The sequence below is a fragment of the Notechis scutatus genome, chromosome 2 (assembly GCF_049901735.1).
Source record: "Notechis scutatus isolate UNSWTSFEM ecotype Mainland chromosome 2, rNotScu1.2, whole genome shotgun sequence".
In the NCBI taxonomy this organism is placed as follows: domain Eukaryota; kingdom Metazoa; phylum Chordata; class Lepidosauria; order Squamata; family Elapidae; genus Notechis; species Notechis scutatus.
Genome location: NC_142010.1, coordinates 125,370,634 through 125,397,508, shown reverse-complemented (window position 1 = coordinate 125,397,508; position 26,875 = coordinate 125,370,634). Strand labels below are relative to the sequence as shown.

Sequence of the window (26,875 nt, the reverse complement as noted above, 5' to 3'; positions counted from 1 at the left end):
ATAATATGATTAATGAGGCATGATAAAGATTCTAATTTTGACTCTGATTCTCAGCGTTGGCAGCAGATCCTTAAATATTAGATTGAAACCAATTGTTCTCCTGTATAGTGAAATTATTCTAAATAACAGCAATGCATATTTCAAAGTTCTAATTATACATTTTGAAGTTCCTGTAGATTGGCACCTCCCATATTTTGAGCAATATTACAATATCTGTCATTTAAAAGAGCTAGTTTCTAAAATCAGCTTTTGCAGTAAGCATGATATTGAGTTGAGATTTAGGAGAAGGGGGGAAAGGCTTGTGAATTTATTGATTTATGGCAATAGACTTACTACAAGACCTTAAAAAAGTAAGCTTCAATAATAGTTTCTTTTAGTATCAACATTTATTATTTAAATTATTGTAGTTGATGACAGAAATGATCAAGTTAATGGACATTAGTGGAACCTCATATTTAAAAGTTATGCCTTTCAGTTGAACAGAGAGATTAAGATATTAAATCTAAAATGAAAAAATTTATATACTGTTTTATTAAGATACCTAAAAACAGTTTTTAAAGTTTTGGCCCTAACTTTAAAAAGTACATTTCCACAAGCTTTTGCATGAAACAAATAATAGAAGAATGGTCTATTATATCAAAATTTAGCTGCCCATATTTCTTCCAAAAATATTCTTTATTTGACAAATTAGGCTTTTTAATTTTATTATTCTTTTAATTTTAGGTATGAATTGTATTCATCAACTATAATTTTGAAGGGAAGGCGTAAATAGCATAAAAATATATGCTTGGTTTTTGTGTATTTAAACCCAAGAAAGTTGTTGTAGTCAGCAGTTTGGTCAGTTGACAGCAAGTGAATTGATATAATAATTGATTAAGAAGAATAGCTGTTTAGGAAATATATTAAAATACAGTTCACTGTACTAAGCATACTTTGGATCTCAGACAAGTAGAAGAGATTTGCATTAACAATTTATAAATCTAATCACATGTTGAAACAAAAAACCTCAATGTCTTGTAACAGCTAAAGACTAACATATTTACTGTGTCTTAAGCTTTTGTGGACCACTATCTGCTTCATCTAAAGCATTAAATATTTTACTGAGTTACAGATAATGCATACTGTTTTCTTGTTATAACTAATTGACATAATACATTTTTGAATCTAACATACTGAGGGCACATTGCTTCAGCTCCGTGGAACTGTTTTTCAGTAGTCACTCCCATGGCCTTATTTTAGTTTATAATTTAATTAATTTTATAACTTAATGTTGTATTCCAGGATTGCAGTACGAAGGCTAAAGGAAATAACAAGCTATTTCCAGTAAATAATGTAATTAAATATCTTGAATAAAATCAGTGAAACTGTCAGGAATTAACAATCAGATCCACGTGTGAAGATCTCAATTAGCTGTTCAATTGCTCAAACCTATAACACAAGAATCTTCTCAGATTGATGGTTTGTGCCTGGATCAGACTAGATAAGATTTAACAGCATTCAATTCACCCTCTTATTCCCCTGTGGGGATTCCAAACAAATTCCCCATTTGACTCCTCCCCCAGCTCAGTCAGTCTTTCTCCGATAAAAATTAATAAAATATAGAAACAAACTTCACCCATTACACTGACTATAAGCATATAGTACATAAATACCCGTAGAAGAAGAGCAGGCAGAGCTGGAGGGCGTAGTTAAATGAATCATCAGTTTAAAGTCTTTGTGTTGCCATAAAAGTTCATCTGCCCCCCCCCCCCCCCTTGAACTCCATTGGCTCTTATCCAGCGCTAATTTAGTGCTGATCTTTAGTTGACCAGATTCTTGCGTAAAGGCTGCAATAAATCATTTAAGCTGCACCCTTATAAAGGATCCTGATTCTTTGCACTTGACAATACCTGGTAAAAGGGAGCTAACATGTAAATATGATAGAGTTGGTGTTAGTTGCCTTTTAAGTGACCCTATTATTAAGACTCCACAGAGAAAACTTTATCTTATGTCATGACCTCATATTCCTCCACTAAAGGTGAAATGAACCTACTCTCCATTTCCTGCTCCTAAGGATATAGACCAAGGGTGTCAAACTGGATTTCTTGGAGGACCGGATCGGCATTGCAGTTGTCCTCTGGAGGCTGGTGGTGGTAGTGAGACAGGACGGATGCTTTCTGCAGCACCCTGCCAGCCAAAATGGGGTATGGGGGCACCCCATTTTTGGCCTGGATAGCTTCCTGCTGGCCAAAATGGGTCAGGGACTGCAGGCAGATCTTCCCCATGCCCTGTTTTGTTTGGTAGGGTGCTGCAGGAGGCCATCCAGGCTGAAAATGGGGCACGGGGGCTGCCTGTGCCCCCCATGCCCCATTTTCGCTAGCAAAGGCATCGTGGGCTGATTCTTTGCTATTTGCAGGCCGGCCCCATGGGTCAGATCTAAGCGCCCTGCAGGCCGCCCCTGATATATGCAGGGAAGGGCTTTCCTTGATTGCATCTGGAAATAAATAGACAATCAATGCACTTATTTCAGGCTGGGTTGCATGATTCCTTACAGCTTGTCCCTTCAGGCTCTGAGATCATGTTTTGTACTGTTTGTCCTCCCTGGATCATTATGGGCATCCTTATGTAAAGCATCTAAGAATAATCCAAACAAAAAGTAACAAGAAAAGGAGCCACAAAAGCTGACCTGTCCCTGTCTAAAAGCAGTCATGGCTTTTGTATCTTTTGATTTGGGATTCCATGTCTCAGAGATCTCCTGGGCTTACAATAGCAGAGCTGGAATGAAGACAATACAAGTCTTACAAAATTTTAAAAAGAAAAGTTTATAACATATTAACATTTATATTTTGCCTATGAAAAACACAATTGTCTTTATCTGTATACATCTCCCATTTTATGGAAAAATAATTGTAACAAGTCATGTCAGTGGAGCAAATACCGTGTTTCTCCAACAATACGACCTCCCCCAATAGGAAGACCCAGCATGTTTTCTAGGCATAAAATGAAATTAAGCCCCTCCTCCCAAATTTAGGCCTATTTTAAAACATGCAAAATGGGGGGAAGGGTGGGGCGACTTGCCGTTAGGAGCGCCCCGCGGGCAGTAATTCCTCGCTACCAGCTGCTCCTAATGGGCGATCATGGCAGAGCGCGGAGAGCTCCCTACTCCTGTCAAGCACCTTTGCGGCAGACCCAAGACCTTCAGCGCCCGCCGCTTTTGATTTCCCTTCTGTCGCGTTTGGAGCTGCCACTTCCACGTTTGGAGCACCACTGCTGTTTGGAGCACCGCTGCTGTTTGGAGCTGCCACTTCTGCATTTGGAGCTGCCACTGCGTTTGGAGCTGCCGCTTCCACGTTTGGAGCGCTGCCGCTGTTTGGAGCACTGCTGCTGTTTGGAGCTGCCGCTTCCGCATTTGGAGCTGCCGCTGCGTTTGGAGCTGCTGCTTCCGCGCGTTTGGAGCAGTGCCGCTGTTTGGAGCACCACTGCCATTTGGAGCGCCGCCGCCACTCCAAATACGGCAGCAGCTCCAAACGCGGAAGTGGCAGCTCCAAACATGACAGCGGTGCTCCAAATGGCAGCGGCACTCCAAATGGCAGCAGCACTCCAAACACGGAAGCGGCAGCTCCAAACCTGGTGGCGGAATGGGCAGAAGGGAAAGCAACAGCGGCGGGTGCCAAAGGTTTTGGGTCTGCAGCAAAGGTGTTTGGTGGGAGTAGGGAGCTCTCTGCGCTTCGCCATGATCACCCGTTAGGAGCGGCTGGTGGCGAGGCTGACTGCCGGGCGCTCTAGATGAGGATGCAAGGGGGGGAATTAAGTCACCCCCGAAAAGACGGCCTAGCCATTTTTTGGGGGCTCAAAAAAATATAAGACCCGGCCTTATTTTATGAGAAACATGGTAGTTATTGCGGGGAAGATACCTATCATACCTATCCTATTTCCTAAGTCACCACAACAACCCACAATTTATTCTGATTGTTTAGACCACTGAAAAATAACAGGAGATGCTGAGCATTCAGTTGAAAAATATTCTGAATATAGATTTTTCAAAATTCTGTTTTTATTTTTATTTTTATCTTGTTTGTTACAAGGAGCATTTTTGGGAATTAACTCTGTGCTTTCTATTTAGGTTTAACATCAAAGTGCAGTTGCAGATTGTAGCAAGCTTCATGCTGACTGGTGTTTCTGGGGGTGCAAAGTATGCCCAAAATGGACAACTTTTTGGGCGGTTTAAACTCACTGAAACCCTTTCCGAAGACACTTTGGCAGGGCGACTGGTGATGACCAAAGTCAATGCTGTTTATTTATTACCGATCACTAAAGAGAAGTCAGGGCTGACCCAAGGAACCAAAGAGAAAGTATACGAAGCAATTATTGAAGAAAAAACAAAGGAATATATCTTTCTGAGAATATCCAAGGACTGCTGTGAAGAGCTTAACCTTCGAGCAGATTGTGAAATGCAGGTATGTTGAGGTGAAATCTTTTTTTACTATCTATCTATCTATCTATCTATCTATCTATCTATCTATCTATCTATCTATCTATCTGGTATTCAGCTTTGTTTGGGTATTTTCCCATGTCATTATAGTTGTGCTTTTAAAGTTGTAGCAACGTTTCGGCAGAATCTCATCTGCCATCATCAGGCTTCTGTATAGTGTATACACTATTATATACACAATACAGAAGCCTGATGATGGCAGATGAGATTCTGCCGAAACGTTGCTACAACTTTAAAAGCACAACTATAATGACGTGGGGAAATGTGTGTGTGTGTGTGTGTGTATTATGTTTTACGGTGAAATCTTTTTTAGCTGCTTTTGATTCTTTCTATACTTGGAGTCCTGGTGACTTCAATCCCAACACAGATACCTGCATGGTATATCTGAAACCAATACAGCATTTTAAAGGGAGAAGTAAAGGAAGAGCTTATGTGTACTGCTGTAAAATCAATTGAGAAAGAATAAAGGAAGTCTATTTCTGTGGTTGTGTTAGGTTAACAATTGGTAGACTCATGACTTTTCTGGTTCAAAAGATATGTCTAGAATACCTTATCAGAGCTATTGCTGTGGGTCAGGCTTGGTATTATGAAATAGGACAGAAGTATCATCTGTAAAAACTTTGATAGTTGTTGCAATCAGGAGTAAATAGCAGGACAGAATTGCCAATGTGGGATTCAAGGAAAGCATCACATTTCTTTTAGCTTTAAATGAAAGTGTCTAGTTGTAAGCATACCTGCATGGTGTCATCTTCAATCTTCATCATTTTTTTTTTATTAGGATCATGGACCAGCACCAATGTGGTCTTCTTATTTTGCATTTTTATTTAATGTACACTTATTATTAAATGTAGCATGAGATATATTTTCCCCAGAACAGCAACCCTATGAAGAGGGGTCAACCTATTTTTCAAAGTACCTGAAGGCAGGGCAAGAAACAGTGGATGGAAACCAATCAAGGAGAGAAGCAATCTAGGACTAAGTAGAAATTTCCTGAACAACTTGCCTCCAGAAGTTGTGAATGCTCCAACACTGGAGGTTTTTAAGAAGAGATTGGACAACCATTTGTCTGAAATGGTATAGGGTTTCCTGCTTGAACAAGAAGTTGATTTCCAATTCTGTTATTCTGAGGTTGCGGAGGCCTTGGTGTTCTCTGAGCTTGGTTTGCTTGCAAAAGTTTCATTATTCAACAAGGTAAGCTAAGCTCAGAGAATATCAAAGATTCCGCAATTCAAGCCTGAGTACACATATTCTCTTCTATTGGAACCTATGATGTTGTGTCATTCTGGGAGAAAATAACAGACCCAAAGTCCCAGTGAGCTTCCATGATTGAGGATGGACTAAAATCTGGATCTCTCCACTCCTAGCCTAATATCTTAACCATTCGACAAAATTTGTCTTATTAACTTAAATAAGCAAATGTGTTCATCTTCTTTAGTTTTTTCTAGGTGGACTGTAAAAAATATATGGAGCTTTGAAATTATCTCTATTAGACATAAATAAATATCTAGTTTAATTTTTTATGTTTGTTTTTATAGGTAATAAAATTTAATGGTCCAAATTAATCATTGGCATTTAAAAATGGAAGTATGCCTTTTATTTCCCATTTTAAAATGTGCTCTGATACAGAGGAACCACAGGGTTGACTCAAGTGATTCTCTTACCCTTAAGGTTCAAAATTAGCACGTGCAGGTTATTGATTGTAAAATTAACCACCCATGATTTCAATTTTTTTGCCTGAAAATCCAAATTTCGAAAATAATTCTGTGTATAACCCTGCTGTTTGTTCCTTTGACTGACATCTATGCTCACCAACACTTTTTGCTTCACATACCTAGCACAAGTCATTGAAACTGCTTTAAATGGTGTGTTTATCAACCTCTTCACTGTACTTAAAAGTGAACAACTTCCACCCCCTTTTGAAAAGGTAGATATTATTGTGCATTATCAAAGTGGGAGTGTGACAAATTGTAGTCATCTCTAGACAGACCCCTCACGGTATGCTTGTGTGTGTGTATGTATGCTATTAATGGTTCTATTGTTATGACTTCAGATCTTTTACTCCACTTGCTAAAGAATTGTAAAAGCTTATTTTGTTTTGGTGATCAAAAGTAAAATACTTTTACTTTGCATTTTCCATGCTTTCTTTCAACAAAAAATATTTGACACTCTTCTTAAATAAAAGGAAATAAAACTATAAACTATAAAAATAAGCAGAAAAAACCTAAAATTGTTGAAAGAGCATCAAAATAAAACTAGTGTGAGAATCAAAATAAAAGTAGTATGAGAAAAGGCAAAGACCTTAAACTTGGAAATTTAGGAAAATTAAAATGTCTTCATCCATGGCATAATACCTTCTGTGGGAAGATGATTCACAATTGAAGTGCAACCATGGAAGATGCTTTTTCTTTTATAAGATTTCCTTTGCAGGACCACCAGGAGATGATTAATTATGGCCCTCTGGTTCATTTGTGCTATATCATATATTTTGCTCTACAACATAACTTTTAAAGAATAGAAAATTCAAAAATGCAGACATCTTCTGGAGGAGTTTTTATATAAATGCCTAATTATAATATCTAAACTAATACATAATAATGGTTTTATTGTATAATAAAAAAGAAAAAAAACAGATAGACAATGTACTCAGTAAGTGTCCATTTTGCAAAACACTAATTGCATTTTGGGACAAGTGATGGAGCACTATGGCAGAAATAGGTTGTTTTTCAGAAAACTGAAAATACTTTGGAAGAAATCTGTCTAAACCATAATGGCAACTACATCTTATTTCATTATCATGATTGAAGCAGCTCTGTCTTCTCTTTAGTTCTCAGTTCAATAAAAGTGTTGCATCCTATGATAATCAAATTAAACATTGGGCAGCTCCAATTTGATGTAAATGTAATTCTGATGGAGGAGATAGCTGTAGCCATCTTCATTTTCAGGGTACATTTCAACTTATTTCATTAGAGGAGGTAGATAAGTGCCTAAAAGCAGTTGATCAAAATAGCTCTGATTTGATCCTATATGAGATCAGTCCCGTTCTTGATCTAGGATGCAATAGCATGTTTACCAGACTTTTATTAAAAATAAATCCTAGATATACTAAAATAAATAATAAATGATCAAGATCAAGCCTAATAATTTTGTAACTGATAAAAATCATGATGATCATGATCATGATGATGTTTGGAATTGTTTGAAAAGGTAGTTTTTGAGTATTAACAATCATAGGCCCATTTTTGATAGATGAGATGAATGAGAAAAATGTGGCCTTGTTGATTCTTCATGATCTTTCCAGTGCCGTGAGTATATATGAGGTGTTTTTTTTTTAAAGACTAGAATAACAGAGTTGGAAAGGACCTTGGAGGTCTTCTAGTCCAACCCCCTGCTCAGTCAGGAAGCCCTATACCAAATGGTTGTCGAACCTCTTCTTAAAAATTTCCAGTGTTGGAGCATTCACAACTTCTGGAGGCAAGATGTTCCACTGATTAATTGTTCTAACTGTTAGGAAATTTCTCCTTAGTTCTAAGTTGCTTCTCTCCTTGATTAATTTCCACCCATTGCTTCTTGCCCTGCCCTCAGGTACTTTGGAAAATAGCTGGGCTCCCCCTTTGTGGTAACCCCTGAGATATTGGAACACTGCTCTCATGTCACCCGTAGTCCATGTTTAGGTTGGTAGTGAAACACATTACATAAAAATAGTTCTTTACTTATTCTGTATATATTAGAAAATCCTATATGCTGTATTTATTTTTGCCTTCCATGGAATATCTAGGTTTTTTTCCCTTCCTGTGAATCATATGTATGAGACCACCTTTAATGTATGTCTATCTACATTAACCAATTCAAAATGATTTCATCAATTAAATTATATTACTTGAAGGGATCATAGAGCAACTGCCTTGAGTATTTCTCCATCTGTACAAAAGATGTAAATGATGTTTAAAGCCTTTAACAGCCATGGCACAGTTCCCTTAAGATTGTATATTTTCTTAGCTTTTTTGTAAACTATAAGAAATAGAACTTACTTCACTGTATCTGTTTGAGTATGCTGGATTAATGGCAATCGACACTTTTTCAGTTTTAGCATTACCTTTTTTAAAAAAAAAAATTCGATAGAATTGGGATCATTTAGAATTATTTCATTCTTGCAAGGGAAAATGATTTTCCTTATTTGTGTTTGTGGATATGTTGTTTCACAGCTCTAATTATTTATTTTGAACTTTATTATGTATAACAGTTCTTAATATTTTAAAGTTGTATCAACCTATGAACAAATTAGTGATTTTTCAACACTTGATTTCTTCTGTTTCTTACAAATTGTCCTGATTTCCTTCTGTACATCACTCAGTTTTATTTGTCCACCAGAGGTTTGTTTTCTAAAAATTTCATCAACTGTCAAATTAGAAAGCCCATTTCTTGTAATATTAAAAATAGTGTATTAAAACCATTGATTTAGAAAATTTATCTAAAAGAGAGCTATGAATGAATTCCAGGGTATGGTAATACTGTATGTTGTAATCTATCATGGAGTGTTGATTTACGTCATTATTAGGAGACATTTTATTGTCACCTGACATTGGAGGATGTAATTGAAGACTTGTCTTTGTATCATATTTTCTGAACAAATTTTACTTCCATTAAACACATTTAATATATTCTTTTATACACCATGAAATGATTTCTCTATCTCCTTTCTGTAGGTATGTAGTGGCTGATTGGCTATCAAGTTGAAGAACTTTCAAATACAATTTTCATGTACAAATTTTCATTGATGGAAACTGAAAATGTCACTTTCTAATCAATTGAAAAATTATGTGAGAATCTTAATGTATTCATTTATCATGCATAATTAGTTGACATGCTGCTTACATCAGTGGTACTCAAGCTGCGTATATTTTCTAACAAACAATAATCAAAAGGCTAATTGGCTGTATCTGGAAATAGCACTTCAGTACAGAATGAAATGGTTCATTAGAGGTGGTGACTAGATTACTTTCAGAGGTTACTTGAAGTTGAACTTGTTAATGTCATTCTTGCATTTTGTTAAGTAGCATTGATGTATTATGGAGTGCATTTAGCTTTACATAATAATAAAAGATTATTATTCAATCACTCCATTAATAGGTTTCTATATTTTAGAGAGAGAGTAGGAGATTTGTGACCTCAAGTTCGTGTAGCTCCGAAATCCCCTCAGATCAGGATCAGGGAAAACCAAGACACTTTGGGGTGGGAAATATATGGAAGCTACAATATGTCCTCAATATTTCCTAGTTTAGAAATCAGTTAAATCCTCCAAATTTCCTTCTGATCCCATCCACATATGTACACAACTCAAGCAGTGTGACTCTGGGCCATGTATGGCAAATGCTCATGTTTAGTGACAAAGACTCCCACTGTAGGATTAACTGGAGAATGCTTTGGTAAGAGGGAAGGTAGAAGGTTATGGTGTTTATTTAATGTTTTTGTAAGTCATGTCCTCTCCCCCCCCACACCCCAGTCATTGCACTTCTTGTTGATCAAATAGGCCTTGGGGAGATTTATGAAGTATTATGAGAGCCATGTGAAACTGATACTGTCAGATTTGCTTTCTTTCTCATGTTTCTACTAGTTTACTACTTAGGTTTTGCCTAAGACAAGTGCAAAGTATTTGAGAGAATGCCACAGGTGGGGAACCACAAATGAAACACCACTTCTGGAAGTATTAAAGCAGCCACATTTGTTGGACCACTCATGGCTCTGTTTTTAAGAATGTCCTCATTATGTATGCAACCATGTTATAAGCACTGCAATTTTGTTTCATTAGTGGTCCCAGGTTGATTCTCTTTTGTTTTCTGTGTCCTAAAGCTGGAAACAAGTTTGACTTTAAAAGCTAGAATTTTTATAGGGTTTTTTTTTCCCCAGCAAGCTTTAGAACAATGTAATCCTATTTCTTTACATCAGGGGTCCCCAACCACCGGGCCCCGGACTGGTACTGGTCCGTGGAACATTTTCTACCGGGCCGCCGGTTTGCTGGGTGCCACCATCTTGTTTTGATGAGAAAGTGCTTACGGTGAGCTTTTCCGGTTGGAAAGCGGCATTTGGGTCCTGAAGGAATCCTCGCGCCTTAGTTTCATCGAAGAGGGGGGGCGGCTTCGAACAAAACTAAGGCGCGAGGATTCTTTCAGCAACCAAGGTAAGGCGAGCTGAGCGACCGTCCCGAAGCCCATCGACAAAGGTACAAAGGAGGAGTTGAAGGTGGCGGGGAGAAGCGGGGGACGGCTGGCTGGCCGGTCGCTCGGCTCGCTTTGCCATACGTGCTGATGCCAGTACCGAGCCGCGGATCATTTTGTGATGCCGGTACCGGGCCGTGGCACAAAAAAGGTTGGGGGCCACTGCTTTACATGATAGGATATAACTTGCATGTGTGTAGGCTATTCCAGAACTCCATCTAAGTCGGTCTGCTCTTCCCTTTTTGTCCAATGAAGAATTATCAGAATTTCAAAAATTTGAATTCTACTTTGAACATCTTAGGATATTGAGGTTCCCACTCCCCATTTATACTCAAAATGGGTCCTTTTTGTTGTTACATACATAAATAAATGTAAGAAATAACTTTTGGGTTATTTAGGAAAATTGCTTTGACAATATAGCTTTTCGATATATTTTTAATGTAGTGCTCTGGTTATATTTCTAGTGGGAATTGTAATGGATAACATACTCTGTTTGGCTCCTATTAAATTGTGTTGTTTGAAATTTTTACGTTTTCTCTTTTTGAATATATGTGTATGTATGTGTGTATATATAAATAAACTTATCCCAATATTATAGAATTGTTTGAGCAGTCAAAAGTATGATAGAGTAAATGAAGTAACACTGCTTTATAGTGGCTGGTTTTAAAACAGTCAAATAAATGGATTTTATTGATTTTAAAAATAATTCTTTTTTTAAAAAAACAGGTTAATAAAATAAAGATTTTAACACCTTGCTCTTTCAAAATAATTAAAAAGAGATGATGTGTTGCATTATATCATTTGCGATATTAACATGGTCAAGTAGGAATGTGTTCATTATTAATTATCATTCAAGTTTCAAAAAGTTTATTCACAAATTACGTAGTTTTATGGTGACAATATAGGGGATTCATTATTTGCACGAGTGTAACTAGTTCTTTTAATTTCCTATTTTCTGGCATGTTATTCATTCCTTCATTCTTACGTTCATTTTGTATGCACTTAGGTTGAGCTTCAGTTTCAATTAAACCGCTTACCCCTCTGTGAAATGCATTATGCCTTGGATAGGATCAAGGACAATGGTATCCTGTTTCCAGATGTCAGCATGACCCCCACAATACCTTGGAGTCCCAACAGGTACAAAAGCATTAATACTTTGATACAGGGAACTAATATATTAAAATTACAGAATTTGCATTCCTTGTATTTAGATGATTCATATAACCTTGTCCACTAGAATGTTTTAGGTAAAGTGATGAGAAACAAATGACTAATTTTTCCTATGAATGTCAGGATTAGGCAACTGACTATTTTTATTCTTTATATCAAAGGCCATTTTTAATCAATCACATCCTTTATGGAAGAAACTGCTTTAAAAATGAACTGTTCTTTCAAATGTGATCTACTTAATGCAGATTAAAGCTCAGTTAGAAGCATTTGTGTTGCTTTATATAACAAGCTATGGAGAAAAGCTGGACCTGTATGGAGCAATCTAAAAGAATTGGGTATGAGAGGATTTTAATCTGCCTGATGATATGATGTTGCATCATTTTGGGAATCGCGGTGCAGGGGGCGGCGCGAAGCGGGGTGGGGGGAGAATCAGGAAGGGGGGGGGGGGGGGGGGGGGGGGGGGGGGGGGGGGGGGGGGGGGGGGGGGGGGGGGGGGGGGGGGGGGGGGGGGGGGGTGTTTTTTTTTTTTTTTTTTTTTTTTTTTTCGGGGGGGGGGGGGGGGGGGGGGGGGGGGGGGGGGGGGGGGGGGGGGGGGGGGGGGGGGGGGGGGGGGGGGGGGGGGGGGGGGGGGGGGGGTGTGTTTTTTTTTTTTTTTTTGGTTTTTTTTTTTTTTTTTTTTTTTTTTTTTTTTTGGGGGGTGGGATTTCTAACATCTGGTTTGTAAAATTTGTAGCATATTAAACTAGTTTTATAACCTGACTATTACGCTAGCAGATTACAGGTGGCAAATTAATTAATCTGCTGTGTTTTCATTACGTTTGTATATTGCTCTTGCATATATTTCTTGAAGATCAATAAAGGTAAATGTTTCTGAAATACGAACCTACCATAATATAAACAGTACATTTTACAAAAAAGTAGCAAAAAAGTATAAAATAATCAAAAGGTATTTTATCATTTGAGGAAACAATGCTGCATACAAAGCCTTTTGAGTTTGAATTTATACTTATTTCTTGGCCCGCTGGCTAATGAGATATGCTGCGCTGGGCCATCAATGGCAATAACTGAGAGGAGGGGAAAGTTGCAGGGAAAATTGAGGGCAGATGAACCAATGGGAGATGAGACGTTGGTGAGAATTAAATGAAGGAAGAGGTGGTGATAAGATTGGGAATAGACAGGTTAGTATGATATGTCCCACTGGGAATTCTGAAAGAAAGAAGAGAAGTGACAAAGCACAACAGCTTTGACCTACTCAGCCCATCCAGATTTTGTTTCATGTGAAACAAAGTATTCTGGATTTTGGTTTTGACCAATCTGAAATGGTTCAACAGAACCTCTAGAGCAGGGGTGGGCAACTATGGCAACTTTATGACCTGTGGACTTTAACTCCCAGAATTCCTGAGCCAGCCATTCTCATAGTTGATCAGTATGATCAAATATTAAAGTTTTATTTTTTTTAAAAAAGGGATATTTTTTTCCTGAGAATTAGTTGAGATTATAAAAATGTAAGAATTTATTAATAAGAATCTTTGATATAAGAATATCAAATAAGAATTTATTAACGCAATATTTTTTTCCAATGTGTCTTTGATTATATCCTGCTTTCTGTTGTGCAGGCAGTGGGATGAGCAGTTGGATCCTAGGCTCAATGCAAAGCAGAAGGAGGCTGTTCTGGCCATCACAACTCCACTGTCAATTCAACTGCCTCCAGTCCTTATTATTGGTCCTTACGGGACGGGCAAAACTTTCACTTTGGCTCAGGCAGTCAAACAAATTCTCCAACAGCAGGACACTAGGTGAGATGGGATGATCTGCAGGTTTTTAATTAGGAGGCAAATATCTCTCTTTATTTAAAGGTTAGCAGTGTAGAATTTTCATCCGGCTTTACCCCCCCCCCCTTTCCCACCATCCCTCATTGTCTTATATAAATATTTAGGAGAGCATTTGTGAGTCTAATCTCTCCCTTTGAATTAAAAGTGGTGCCCTGTGAAGAAAAGTGCAGCATTCCATTTAGAAATCAGATTTGTATAGTATTGTGTTAGTAATCTTTGTTTATAAAACTGTTACTTTTTTTTTTAAATCCACATTTGTACACCACTAATTCCTGTGGTCCTAGGTGGTTTAAAATATATAAAACTAAAATATGGATAAAATAGAATAAAAGCAATTAATCATAAATAAAACTTAAATACTCTGAAGGACATGAAGGTAGGGGCACATAGGATCTTGGGGGCCATACTGTTCCAGGCATAGGAGGCAGCGCCTGAGAATGCCTTCCTGCTAGACCATGATGGAGGCAGGCAAGCGGATTCTGTCTGGAGAAGATGGCCCTGAAGTAGTGGAAAGCAATTGTAAAGGTTTTGTTGAAAGGATGTACATTCCCACAGAAGTTAGGAACATCATTAAATTATAAAATTTGCAAATTAATTTCATTGAAAGAAATATGCAGAACAGATGATCACTATTCTTTTGTAATTTTACTGCTTTGAATGATTTTCTGTTTCTTCATTGCTTTTTTATTTGCACCATTTATTCCAGCAGGATTCTCATTTGCACCCATTCTAATAGTGCTGCTGATCTCTACATAAAGGATTATTTACATCCATATGTAGAAGCAGGCAATCCCCAGGCGAGACCTCTCAGGTATTTTTTATTACGTATCTATACAATATCTTAAGAAAAGGTGTCTGTTCCAAACAGTTTTGAAAAAAACCATAGAGCTTTCACGTTTATTGGCATTTTAAAACGATGCTTTTGCATAACCTAGACACTCTAACATGCATAATGAAAGAATGTCATTTGTGAGCTCATTTCATGCATTAAAGATAAAGACATCCTTTTTTAAGTTGTTCTTATATGTTTATTTGTGCTTTCGTAACTGAACAAATTTTGATATGGTCCTCTAAAAAGCTGCTAAAATATTTTAACAAAATACTGGTTGAATTTTGTTGGGGGTAAATAATGCTTCTTTAATTCAGAGCCAATTTAGAATGAACAATTGTTTAAAAAGCTATATATCTGGGAAATCATTAAAAAATAGTTCAGTATCAAACTCTTTGTGTATTTAAATGAACTTGCTTCATGTATTCTCTCTATAGAGTTAGCAAAAAAAAATTATTGGGAAATAAAATATACATGGTTTTTTTGAGAAATGTGGGTATATTTACATCTGGAATATGTATTTTTTTCTTAAAATAGATATCTGTATAATTTAAGAGTTCATTTAAGTCCTAAACCTGCTATGAAAATTTCATCACTGCATTCTATTGTCCTGATGTCAGGACAGTAGTCGAGCATGGATGGAATATTTCATCAAACAAATGTTTAATATTTAAATATTAATGGGCATGTGAAGTGGCAGCTTTGCTTTTGTGTCACCTGTAACAAAGATTACACCATCCATAGCAACCTGCAATCTATAAAATAACTCAATTTTGAACTGTCTTAAATTCAAAACACTCCATTTCAAATGTGAGATATTTTGAATTTAAAACGTTTTGCATATCACCACAAGCAGTCCTGATTTCTCCTAGAATATTTCCTTTCTAGGTTAGAAAGGAAATATTCTTAGCTTAGAATTAGAATTTCTATCTTCTACTCATAAAAATAGAAAAGGATCACAGGTGTCAAATATATTTTTCTGCAAGGAGAAATCCTGCAAGAGTGTTTGTTTTCAGAAGATTGGATAAATGGAATCAAGTGACTTTTAAGAGACTTCATGTTCAGAAGAGGGAATGTTTGAGTACAAAACAACATATCTCATTATTTTCACCTTCATTTGCAAAGAAGATATTGGGTTGTACGAATAGGTATCACTTGGGAAATTGATTCTATTCATTGCTGATCATATTTGGATACAATTGTATTTGGGAATAGGATTTATTACTCTTCAGTGTAATACAAGGATTAAGCTATTTGGGTGGAATGAAGTAGATTCAAGTGCATCCCCCTTCACTCAACCTCTGGGTAATTCTGGATCAGGTACCGTGTTTCCCCCAAAATAAGACCCAATCAGAAAATAAGCCCTAGCTTATTTACAGGATGTTCGTAAAATAAGCCCCAGTTAGGATCGTCAGCCAGCCAGACACATTTAGTACTGTATTTTCCCCAAAATAAGACCTAACTGGAAAATAAGCTCTAATGCGTCTTTTGGAACAAAAATTAATATAAGACCCGGTCTTATTTTTGAGGAAACACAGGTAATTCTCTTTCTTGCCCAGTTCTGCTAACTCTGCCATGGTCGTTATTGTAAAGTCAGGAAGATTTCTATAGAAGTTTGAACTCAACATGAAGATGGAAAATAAATGCAAAGACTGAAATAAAAAGGGATTAAGAAGAAGTCTTCCATGAAAATCACATTGAGTACATATTCTTATAATCTTTTAATTCTTCTGCAACATTGGGTTGGCTCACTGAAATAAGTTATTTGTTTCTGTTTTATGAACATTTAGCCTTTGGTGGCAAGAACTCAATATTACAGCTTTGCATGCAGTGGATCGTAAATTCAGTCTCTGACAATTCTAGTTGAAAAGGAAATCACAAAGTGGACTGAAAAACTAAGTTTCTGCTAATACAAATAAACAGTTAATCTAGACCAGGGGTATCCAACTTTGTCAACTTTAAGACCTGTGGACTTCAACTCCCAGAATTCCCTAGCCAGCCCCTAGCCATGTTGAAGAGTTGCCATTTAAAAAAAAAACATTTTTGATTTTGATAGAGATTTTATAGATTTTATTTCTGTAATGGATTCTATTCCTTGCAAAGGCAAGGAAGCAACAGAAACGCCTTCAAGTAAGCCAAAATATTGATCTCTTAGAACACGGGTGTCAAACTCAATTTCATTGAGGGCCACATCAGGATTGGGTGGAGGGCCAGGTGGGGGCGTGGGCATGTTTGTTTTTTTTTTTAACAAATTTTATTCAGTTTTTCACATTAAAAACAAAAATATCTTTTTAGTGGACAACATATTTCCGGGTCATCACCTTTACATACAAATATGACAGCAATTATACATTCATATATGCATACTTAATTCTATTATTACCTCTTCCATTCCAAATTTTCAGTAAGGAGAGAAACAAACACATTAATTCTAGCCTCTTTCATTAATCTAAGTCGAAACATCTTTTTGTTTCATTTCAATTATTTCAAATATAATCCTTTAATATTTATTTTAAAAATAAAGATAAACAATATGTTTGCCTAATAATAATAATAATAATAATAATAATAATGATAATAATAATAAAAAGTTACCAATGTCTCTCCTTGCTTTTAATAGTCTATATTAACTTATTAATTTAGTTGGTTCTTTAGTCTGTCATATTCCCTTTCCATTACACATTCTTTTTATAAATTCTAGATTAATACAAATTTTAACACTAAAAAAAACCAAAAACCAAGTATAGGTTTCCTCCCTTTTACTGCTTTGAGTGTGACACCTCAATGATTAAAATATACCTTTATTCCCTCATCTTGATTCCCAATAAACCATTATTTTTAAGAAGTTACAATAATAATCATTACATCTTTTCATTTGGATTCCGCAGCATATTTTCCTCGCTTGATTTTTAATAAGAGTTATCAGTATATTACCCTATTTTCTAAATATTTTTAATTGCAGAAATATTCTTATTACCCCTTGTCACCCTGCAGAATCCCCTTTTTAATTCATCAACCATGATCTCTGAAAAAACCATTTCTTTTCAACATTTTACTATTTCCGTATTTCTTTATTTCATGCACCTGTTACTTACTGCTTCTCCTCCCCCTCTTTTCCCCATATATATCCCTCTCTTAATATCTTCCTTTCCCCTTTTCTGCTGGGTCTTTCTGCCTTTCCTGACTTCACAGGTATTCCCCCTTTTGATTGCCTTCTAAAAATTTCAACTTTTTAACCTTCCTTCTTTCCCCACTTCTTTGTAGTGTTTTTGTGTTAATTGTCTATTTAAAATGTCTTCTCCTTGAATCAACTCCTCCTTCTCTGAAGCTCTTTCTTCTTGTTCTTCAATCACCATTTCCATTTTTTCTAACACAGAGCAAAGTGATTCGCCTCTTTCCTGTAGTAATTCTCTCATATTTTTAAGTTCCATTTTTAATTCCTGAAGAGATATCATCATTACATGCTCTTATATTTTATGATCGTTAAAGTCCACCAAAAAAAAACAAACACTTTTACTTTCCTTCTTTCTTCTTTCAATTTTCTAAAGTTCTCAGTTATTCCAGCCGAGGGTCTATACCAAAAACATCAATCAATCCCACAGTCAGTCTTTCCTTGCTTTTTTCTTTATTCTGGTTCTGCTTTCACTTTCTAAGATTCTTACTTTGTTTCAATATTTCTTTATTGTTATATCCACACAAGTTCATTCAGAAACAGGATGCTTTCCCTTTTGTTTGAGCTTAAGTTTTTGTCAAAAGATGGCACTCTCCATTATACAAAGTCTTCACCTTTTCCCCCTCTTTTTTTATTTAAGGTTTTTCGAACCTCAATATTCCAGCACAGTCCAGTCTCCAATTTGTAAACTTTATTATTATTATTTTTTGACAATCTTAAGTCCAGCTTTATTTTATGCCTGTTTATTCCCAAAATATTTTAGTCCAATTTAGTTAAAACTTCAGTTCCAGCTTCTTCCTTTCCCGGTTCGAAGCCCCACTTAGCTGTCAAAAATATTTTCTTTTTTTCCCCCCTCTCCCTTTATAATTTCGCCGCTCACTTTTCTTTTCTTAAAAATTCCATGTTATCTTAATCCCGGGGTACTTTTGTTTAGTTGTATTGCCCAGTTGTCCCGGTTCAGATGTTATCCACCTCTTTCTTCCCTCCTGCACAAATCTTAATCCAGCTGAGTCCTCCTCTTCGGGGTGGCCATTTTAAACCACCGCTGCAGTCATCTTCGGGGGAAAAAAGACCAAGCCCAGGGAGGGAGATGCGGCTCCCCTCAACCTGGCTTGCAGCTTCCCCTTACTCCGCCGCCCCTCCAAGGCAGCTTCAGCCCCTAATCGTAATAATCGGGGCTCTCCAACAAAAGAGCACGGACCATAGCTGCAGAGAGTCGCGATCTACGGTCCGTCAGCGATGAGGCTCCACCTTCTTCCCCCGGGGGCGTGGCCATGTTGAGTGTGACATGGCACCTCCACACACATGGTTTTATACACTTGTAAAAATAGAGAGGTGTACATTTCTGTGATTTTTTTTAAGACTTACTTGATCTACTTGATGACCAGATCAAGAAACTGACTCCATAGGAAGACTAGAACTAAAAAATTGTTAACATAGGCTACAGTAGCAGAATCTTCAAGCCTGAAAGGTAAAATATTTTACTTTTCCTCCCTTTTATAACCTTCTGAGTCAAGGATGGCCTCCTACAGTGCTTTGGAGGCCCTGTTTTGGGCCTAGAAGGCCACCTGGGCAACTGCAGAGGCTCTGTTTTGGGCCTGGAAGGCCTCCTGGGCGACTGCAGAGGCTCTGTTTTGGACCTGGAAGGCCTCCTGGGTGACTGCAGAGGCTCTGTTTTGGGCCTGGAAGGCCTCCTGGGTGACTTTGGAGGCCAAAAGTGGTTGTGGGGGGCGAATGGGCATGCCCTGCCCATGCCTCATTTTTGCTAGCAGAGGTACCGTGGGCTGGTCCTTTGCTATTTCCAGACCGGCCCTGTGGGCCAGATCTAAGCATCCTGTGGGCCGATCCGGCCCATGGACCTTGAGTTTGACACCCCTGTCTTAGGACATGCTTACACTGAAGATATCTCAACTATTGAAGATGGGGAAGACTAAATTCATCGTGAAGTTGAGAAATCATTTATAGAGTTTATTTGTAATTTAAGTGTGGAGGACCTACTGAGGAGTACATAACAATTTGATATAATCCACTGAAACCCAAGCTGCCATTTAATCATTTCAGATACAACATGGGTGGTTTTTTTAAAAGCCATGCAGTTAGGAATTGTTTCAGATTAAGTACTGAAAAATCTTCCACTTTAGTCCTTTGAAATTTAATTGATGTCAGAAATCTATTTTAACACATTCAATGAGAAACTGTTTAGGCTTCCTGTCTACCAGAGAAATGGTTTCTGTTTGGAAAAGCAATAGCAAATGAGGTAGTATTTCTATTATGATTGCTTAAATGTTAATTTTTACATTTACCATGGTCAGAAATTCACTGGCATTCAGAAATGTTCAAGGTTTTTATTTCACTGTATATAATTCTACCATATCATTTTGATTCCAAATAGAGAAATGAAATTTATGTTCCTCATTTGATCCTTTTCCAGATAATTTGCCAAACAGAATCAGAATTAATAATTTTAGGAATGAATTACAATAGAATTGTTTTCTTTTTTCATCTTCAAGAGAACAAGGAAGCTAATAGTTCTAATCCATCTCCTTCATTTTTATTTTCCAGACATGATATTCTTCCGATTAAAATCAGAATTCGATTTTTTGGGAATCGCCCCCCTTTCCCCCCTTCTTCTTCTCCTTCCTCCCCTCGGAGGCCCCGAGTCAGGAGTTGCTACCGCTGGCGCGCGCTCTGCGTGGCTCCAGTCCCGCGTTGCCTCAGGAAGGAAAGGCAAAAGGAAGAGCCGCGGCGGCGCTTTGCAACGGCAGCAGCGGCTCCTGGTTTTGCCTTTCCTTCCCGAGGCAACGCGGACTGGAGCCATGAGCTGCGCCGCGGCGGTAGCAACTCCTGACAGCCCCAGCCGGATACCTGAGCGGAGCCCGGGCGGTGCGAGCGGAGCCCGCTGAGCAGCAGGAAAAGGGAGCTGGGCAGCGATTTCTTGGCATGCGGTGGGGGGGTCTCTTTTGGCCGGCCCCGATTTTTTTTTCAGAGGGGAATATCATGCCTGATTTTCGTATCGGTGACTAAACCAGAGGTCTCCAAACTTGGCAACTTTAAGACTTGTGGACTTCAACTCCCAGAATTCTCCAGTCTTAAAGTTGTCAAGTTTGGGAACCCCTGGATTAGACTAAGCTTATTATGAAACATGCTTTAAGTGGAAACCCATATATACAGTACATATCATCCCAGAGATTTTATTCCATACTGTATAGGACACAGTTCATCTTCCGCTGCCTTCTCATGCCTGCTATCTTGTCAGATAACAGAGGCATCTTTTCATAAAGGGCTTTATGATTGTGCTAGAAACTGGGAACTCAAAGTGAGGCATTTATAAAATAAATGTAATATTTTTCATTCATGAAATTCTCTGTTTCCATCATTTTGCAGCAAATATATCTTAAGTTTTGGAAGGTTGATTGCTCAGGACTTCATAAAAATAAGCCCCCTAATCCAGTCTATCCTGCTTTTTATTATTTTATCTTCCACAAGCAGCTAAACAACTTTAATCATGATTAAAGATTATAAAATAGGTTAAAACAAGTGCAGATCAGTGAGACTTCAAGAACATATTGATCTGGAATTAGCATAATTCTTCCCCCTATTTTTAAGGAATTGCCTTGATTTAACAGATTAACAGAGTTGGAAGGGACCTTGGAGGTCATCTAGTCCAACTCCCCACCCAAGCAGGAGACCCTACCCATTTCTGACAAATGGCAGTCCAGTCTCTTCTTGAAAGCCTCCGGTGATGAAGCTTCCACAACTTCCGAGGGCAAGCTGTTCCATTGGTTGAGTGTTCTCACTGTCAGAAAATTTCTGAGTTGCATACATATGGGATAGTTTTTATTTTTGGTATTTCACTTTTATCTAGTTGTATGTCTATAAGACATTTTAAATCAAAGCCCTAGTTTCTTTGAAGTATATTTATTTCTAAGTTTTGAAATTTTTGCAAATGCTTTCAAAATAGCTTTGAGAAATAGCAAGGCAGTACAGTGAGAAGTGTTACGTAACTAACTGCTAGTTGCAAGACATTTGTTATGCTAGACCTGAAGTATAAAATCACCTTGCTTAAATCATTGTTGTCTCACCAAAGGATTTGATTTTTCTTCACCATAGACCCAATTCAACTAAATTAAAAGAAAACCCGTTTGAAAAGTTTTCTTATTTTCTTAAAATCTAAATTATAATAGTCCTGTGATCAGTCACTATTTTAAAATAAAGTTTTCTCTAAAATTACAGTCTGAGGAAAATAATATTTTATGGAAAGTTTGTGAATAAGTCAAGGATATTATATGGCTGGGCACTTTCACTGTGTTTGATATTATATTATTGATGCATGGTTCTGAGCTCAGAAAATTCCTTTTACTTAATCAAACATAAATAATAAGCACACATACACGTCTGAACTTACACAGTCCCCCCCACTTCATGAAATTTGTTCAGGACTCACAGCCTGCCATTCTGATATTAAATATCCATAAAATGTAGTTGATACTCATAATTTCTGAATAAGATTGCAACCATCCACGGTCAAATTATAGTGCATTTAATAGGAATGTTTTGTAATACTTTTTTTGGAAATTGGGTCATATCATGTATAGCTGTTAAATGTTTTGTGGACATATTTGTTGCTTACTTTCGTATATGAATGTGCTAACCTGTGTTACTGGTGTTTCCTTGGAGTGTGATGATCTGAGTATTACAGATAGTCCTTGATTTACATGACCTTTGCAGCATCCCATGGTCATGTGATCAAAATTTGGATGCTTGGCAACTGGCTCATATTTATGACCATTGCAGAATCCTGAAGTCATGTGATCAACTTTTGTGACCTTCTGACAAGCAAAGTCAATGGGGAAGCTAGATGCATTTAATAACCATGTTATTAACTTAACAATTCATTTAACAACTGTGGCAAGAATGGTTGTAAAATGGGGCAAAACTCACTTAACAGTTGTCTCACCAACCAACAGAAATTTTGCACTCAGTTGTGGTTGTAAGTTGAGAACTACCTTTATAGGAGCAAAGACATCCAAATTTAAAGACAGGTAGCAATATCTGTAACAAGCTAGCCTGTCTTAAGCTGCTGAAACAAAAGGAAGCAAATTTAAGGTGTGCTGATGGGTTTTTCTGGGTGTTTGTCTTTTGCTTTCCAGTCTTGCACTTTGTATATCTGTTCCTTCCTTCTTGTTCTATACATCTCTGGACGATGAGACTTCTGTTCATTGTCCTGCAAGCTGTATGTCTCTCCTATATGGACCCTCTACTTCAGAGGTCGCCAACCTTTTGGACCTCAGGGACCACCAAACTCATAATTTTAGATCCCAGGGACCACTAACTGGTTCTGTGGGCATGGCCTAATTTGTGGGTGTGGCTTGGTGGTCATATGACTGGCTGGGCATGGCTTGTATGTAAATATTATAAATATTTATATAAATATTGAATTTTTTATAAAAAAGAGCAACTTTTACCCCAAATCAGGCAAAGCAGGCAGGCAGATTGAGTTGCTCACAGAATCATTCAGTGATCTATCTATCTGCCATCAGCTAGCTCAGTCTCTCAAATTTGCTTGCTGTGAGTCTGCACTGAATTTGCTTGCAAGCAAACCTTCAGTCCTAAGGGAGGTTCGGCTGTGCTTAGCTAGAAAGCAAGAAATCCAGCCATTTCTTGCTTCCTAGTTAATCTAAATTTCCTGGCACAACAGAACAGATGATGGTTGAAAAAAGGAAAAATAGCAACTTAGCAGACAAGTTTGCCAGGTAAGGACTGAGTGGGCAGGGAGGGTTCCCGCAGGCCATGTGGGTTGAGCAGCCTCGTGTTTCTGCGCAGCCTGGATTAATTGCTTTGGGGGGGGTGCTCTGGGGTGATATTTCTCTGAGGCCCACCAGTTGGCGATTGCTGCTCTACTTTATTTTCTAATTATTGTCTCCTTTTTTTGAAGCACATTTTGCATGGCATGTACATATGTAGTACTGATCCTTGAAACTGTAGTTAAAGCCCTCAGTGATTTCACCACATTTCTTTGTTTAGTTTGGGTTGAGTGTTCTCTGCTGTGGATTTATTTATTGGTTTGGGGGCTTACTCAGATGCATTTTTTTTCCATGAGTAAAAAATACAGAGTGAGAATAATCCCCAAAACAATAAATAAGCATTTTCCCCCCTGAATGCTTCATTTATGTAAAATAGTTCTACATGTGTATGTGGTGTATTAGTGACTGTATACACCAGGAGTGTCAAACTCAAGGCCCGCACCAGTGGGGTGCTTAGATCTGACCTGCAGGACTGTCCTGGAAACAGCAAAGGACTGGCCCGCGGTGCCTCAGCCAGCAAAAACAGAGCTCGGGAAGGCCGCATGTTCTGTTTTTGCTGGCAGAGTGCTCGGGCCACCACAGGCGTCCTGACACAAGTGATGTTAAGTTGACCACTCCCACTCCAGCCACACCTACCCCAGCCCCCCCAGGTAAAAAACAACCCTGATGCAGCCCTCAATGAAATCGAGTTTGACATCCCTGGTATACACTGTGGTTATTCTTCACTTATAAGCTTTTGTTCTAAATGAATTTACAGCAACAGTCGGGATTATGATGAATTGGCCTGTAGTCATCTGATATGAAGTGTGATATTACTCAGCAGCAAGGAACTTTTAAACAATGCAATTATTATGTGCAGCCCATCAGCCTTCTCCATTTGGATGCATTCATAGCTTGGAAGACACTTCTTAGTACCTATCTGGGTGGTGGTCCATAGGCTGAAAGGTTGCTCATCCTGGTAGTAGATAAAAAGTTAACAAACCTTTGGTGGCTGGGTGCAGTTTCTAGTGATGAAACAATAATACAAAACAGGCATATTGGGGCTTTCTGTTTTTTCATGGATCTGGGGAACAGAAATTTATTTATTTTTTAAATAAATTATATTAAGCTACAGGTTTTGTATATTCAAATTTAAATATAATTGTCAGAAAATTGTGACAGTAATTTTCAGCAGCTGAGGTTGGACGGGCTCCAGGGGCTGTATAACAAAACAACTTCGAGCTGACCTGGGAATGTGAGCTACCTAATCTTTTAGTAGATGAACAAAATACCTTCTGGGGAATCTACACTTGATTACCCAAATATCTACTTAGTTCAAATTTTGTGATCTGTGGGTACTTAGTTGCAAAACATGGGAGGTTAACATCAGTAGCAGAAATGTTACTTTGTGATGCAACTGGTTTATGTTAATAATTGAGTCCAGCATGGATAAAAGAAGAAACAGCAGCATAATGTGAAATTTAGTACATACTTGTAATCACATAAAACGCCTTGTTCTTGTTGTTTCATTGGATGAGGAACTGAAAGTCATTGTTAGGATTGGTTATGCAAATATAGGTAGGCCTCGGTTAATGACCACTCATTCAGTGACCGAGTTCCAAGTTACAGTGGTGCTGAAGGAGTAATACTTAAGTCTCCTGTGCCTGGCAACAACCACCTCAAGCTTCACAGTGCTCACCTTGCACCACCACTCTTTGTACACCTCACATGCTCGCCTCCTGGCAGGAACTTCCCCACAGCTCTTGCGCTGGTGCCGCACCATACCAGAACCTGTCCAGCAGCAGCCATCTCAAGCCTTGATGTCCTTGTGCTATACCTGACCTTCACATGCTGTACTTCACTTCCCTGGTCATATGTATACTTCCCACCCCACAAGACAGCAGTCCTGGGATTTGTGACTTCCTGCTGGCTTCCCCACTGATTTTGATTATTGGAAGCCAGAAGGAAATTGCAAGGAAATTCTCACTTAATGACCACAAACCTTACCTAATGATGGCAATGCCAGCATATGATATAGCATTTTACGACCACCTTGCTTAGTGATAGAAATTCCAATCCCAATTACCATTATTAACCTGTAAAATAAGATCTGCTTAGCTTGGCTGCCATCCTCTTAAATCCAGGAACCTTATTTCTGACATAAAATAATAGAAATACTGGTTTTAATTCTGTGTCTTGCGCAGGAAGTAAATTACAAGGGTAAAGAGTGGGACCTGGCTGTTTAGAGTAAGGTTAGATTTTCCCACTGATAAAGTCGGGTCAAAGCAACAGAGGAAAATATAAATATTTTGCAAGCTTAAGATAATTTGTAAAAAAGCATATAGATGGCTAAGGCAATTTCAGTGAGTAAGAAGAGCTGAACCACTAAGGAAAGGGTTCTCGTAAGATATCACAATGATTAGTATCTGTATTACTTGGTTCACAGGAATAGTATTTTACTTTAGTATTACTACTTTAGTATATTTAGTATTTAGTATGACTTCGTTTGCAGGAATTCTGTTTTACCTGGAAATATAGCAGCTCAAGGAGCAGAATTTAGAGCAGTTCCTTGAAGACTGAAAGGTCAGATCTGCTCATGGACAGTGATAATAATACCGTGGAATTTTCCAGATAAAATTCAATGTAGTTTATAAGTGTCGGTCTTTTCAAAAATGATAATGAAGAAGATGGTGATGATTAACACAACTAATCATCAACTGCTTTTTTCAGTTATTAGGTCTGTATAGTGCTTTAGATTCTGTCTCTAAAAATTGTTTGTGAGTGCTTTTTCTCAAAAAAAAAAAAAAAGGCAGTGTTTCAGATAGGTGCTACGGTCTGTGCTCTGAAGCCCTCTTTCGACATGGAATCTGAGCCTTTGCACAATCCTAGCTATTACTTCCTGCACTAATAACTTGAGTCCAGTAACCTTATGGTGGAAATCAAATGTATTCTTATTGAAGCCAATTAAGGCTAGGTAATCATATGCTTGCATAAATGTATTCTGTTGGACTCTGCTGACCTGTGATGCAGTTGTATCGGGGAGAGGGCTAACTAGTTTTACACTGCAAAATAATGCATATAATGTTAAGGAATTCATTTGGTATATTACATTCCTTTATAGTTTACCTTGCTTAATAAATAGTGTTCAAAAAGCAGGGGAAAAGTTAAAAGTTCACTGCTGCAACATTTTGTTCAAAAATAAGATCTTTTCCTCTTTTCCAGGGTTTATTTCAGAAATCGCTGGGTAAAAACTGTCCACCCAGTTGTGCATCAGTACTGTTTGATTTCAAGCACACATTCCACCTTTCAGATGCCTCAGAAAGAAGACATTCTTAAACAACGAGTAGTAGTGGTTACTTTGAATACTTCACAATATCTGTGTCAGCTAGATCTTGAGCCTGGTGAG

General features: G+C 37.8%; 1 protein-coding gene across 11 annotated transcripts in view; it reads left to right on the top strand.

Annotated features, from left to right (window-relative positions):
• HELZ (helicase with zinc finger) overlaps positions 1 to 26,875 on the top strand; it is a 126,613-nt gene that overhangs the window by 51,421 nt on the left and 48,317 nt on the right. For 6 of the 11 annotated variants that reach the window (XM_087956102.1, XM_087956099.1, XM_087956103.1 and 3 more), the window contains 5 exons: positions 4,103 to 4,436; positions 11,690 to 11,820; positions 13,470 to 13,649; positions 14,395 to 14,496; positions 26,692 to 26,870. In XM_087956102.1, coding sequence (XP_087812228.1) covers positions 4,103 to 4,436; positions 11,690 to 11,820; positions 13,470 to 13,649; positions 14,395 to 14,496; positions 26,692 to 26,870 — 926 coding nt within the window. Of the gene's footprint in view, positions 1 to 4,102; positions 4,437 to 11,689; positions 11,821 to 13,469; positions 13,650 to 14,391; positions 14,497 to 26,691; positions 26,871 to 26,875 lie in introns of all 11 variants that reach the window. The other 5 variants (XM_026678780.2, XM_026678779.2, XM_087956100.1 and 2 more) reach the window with 1 other exon arrangement.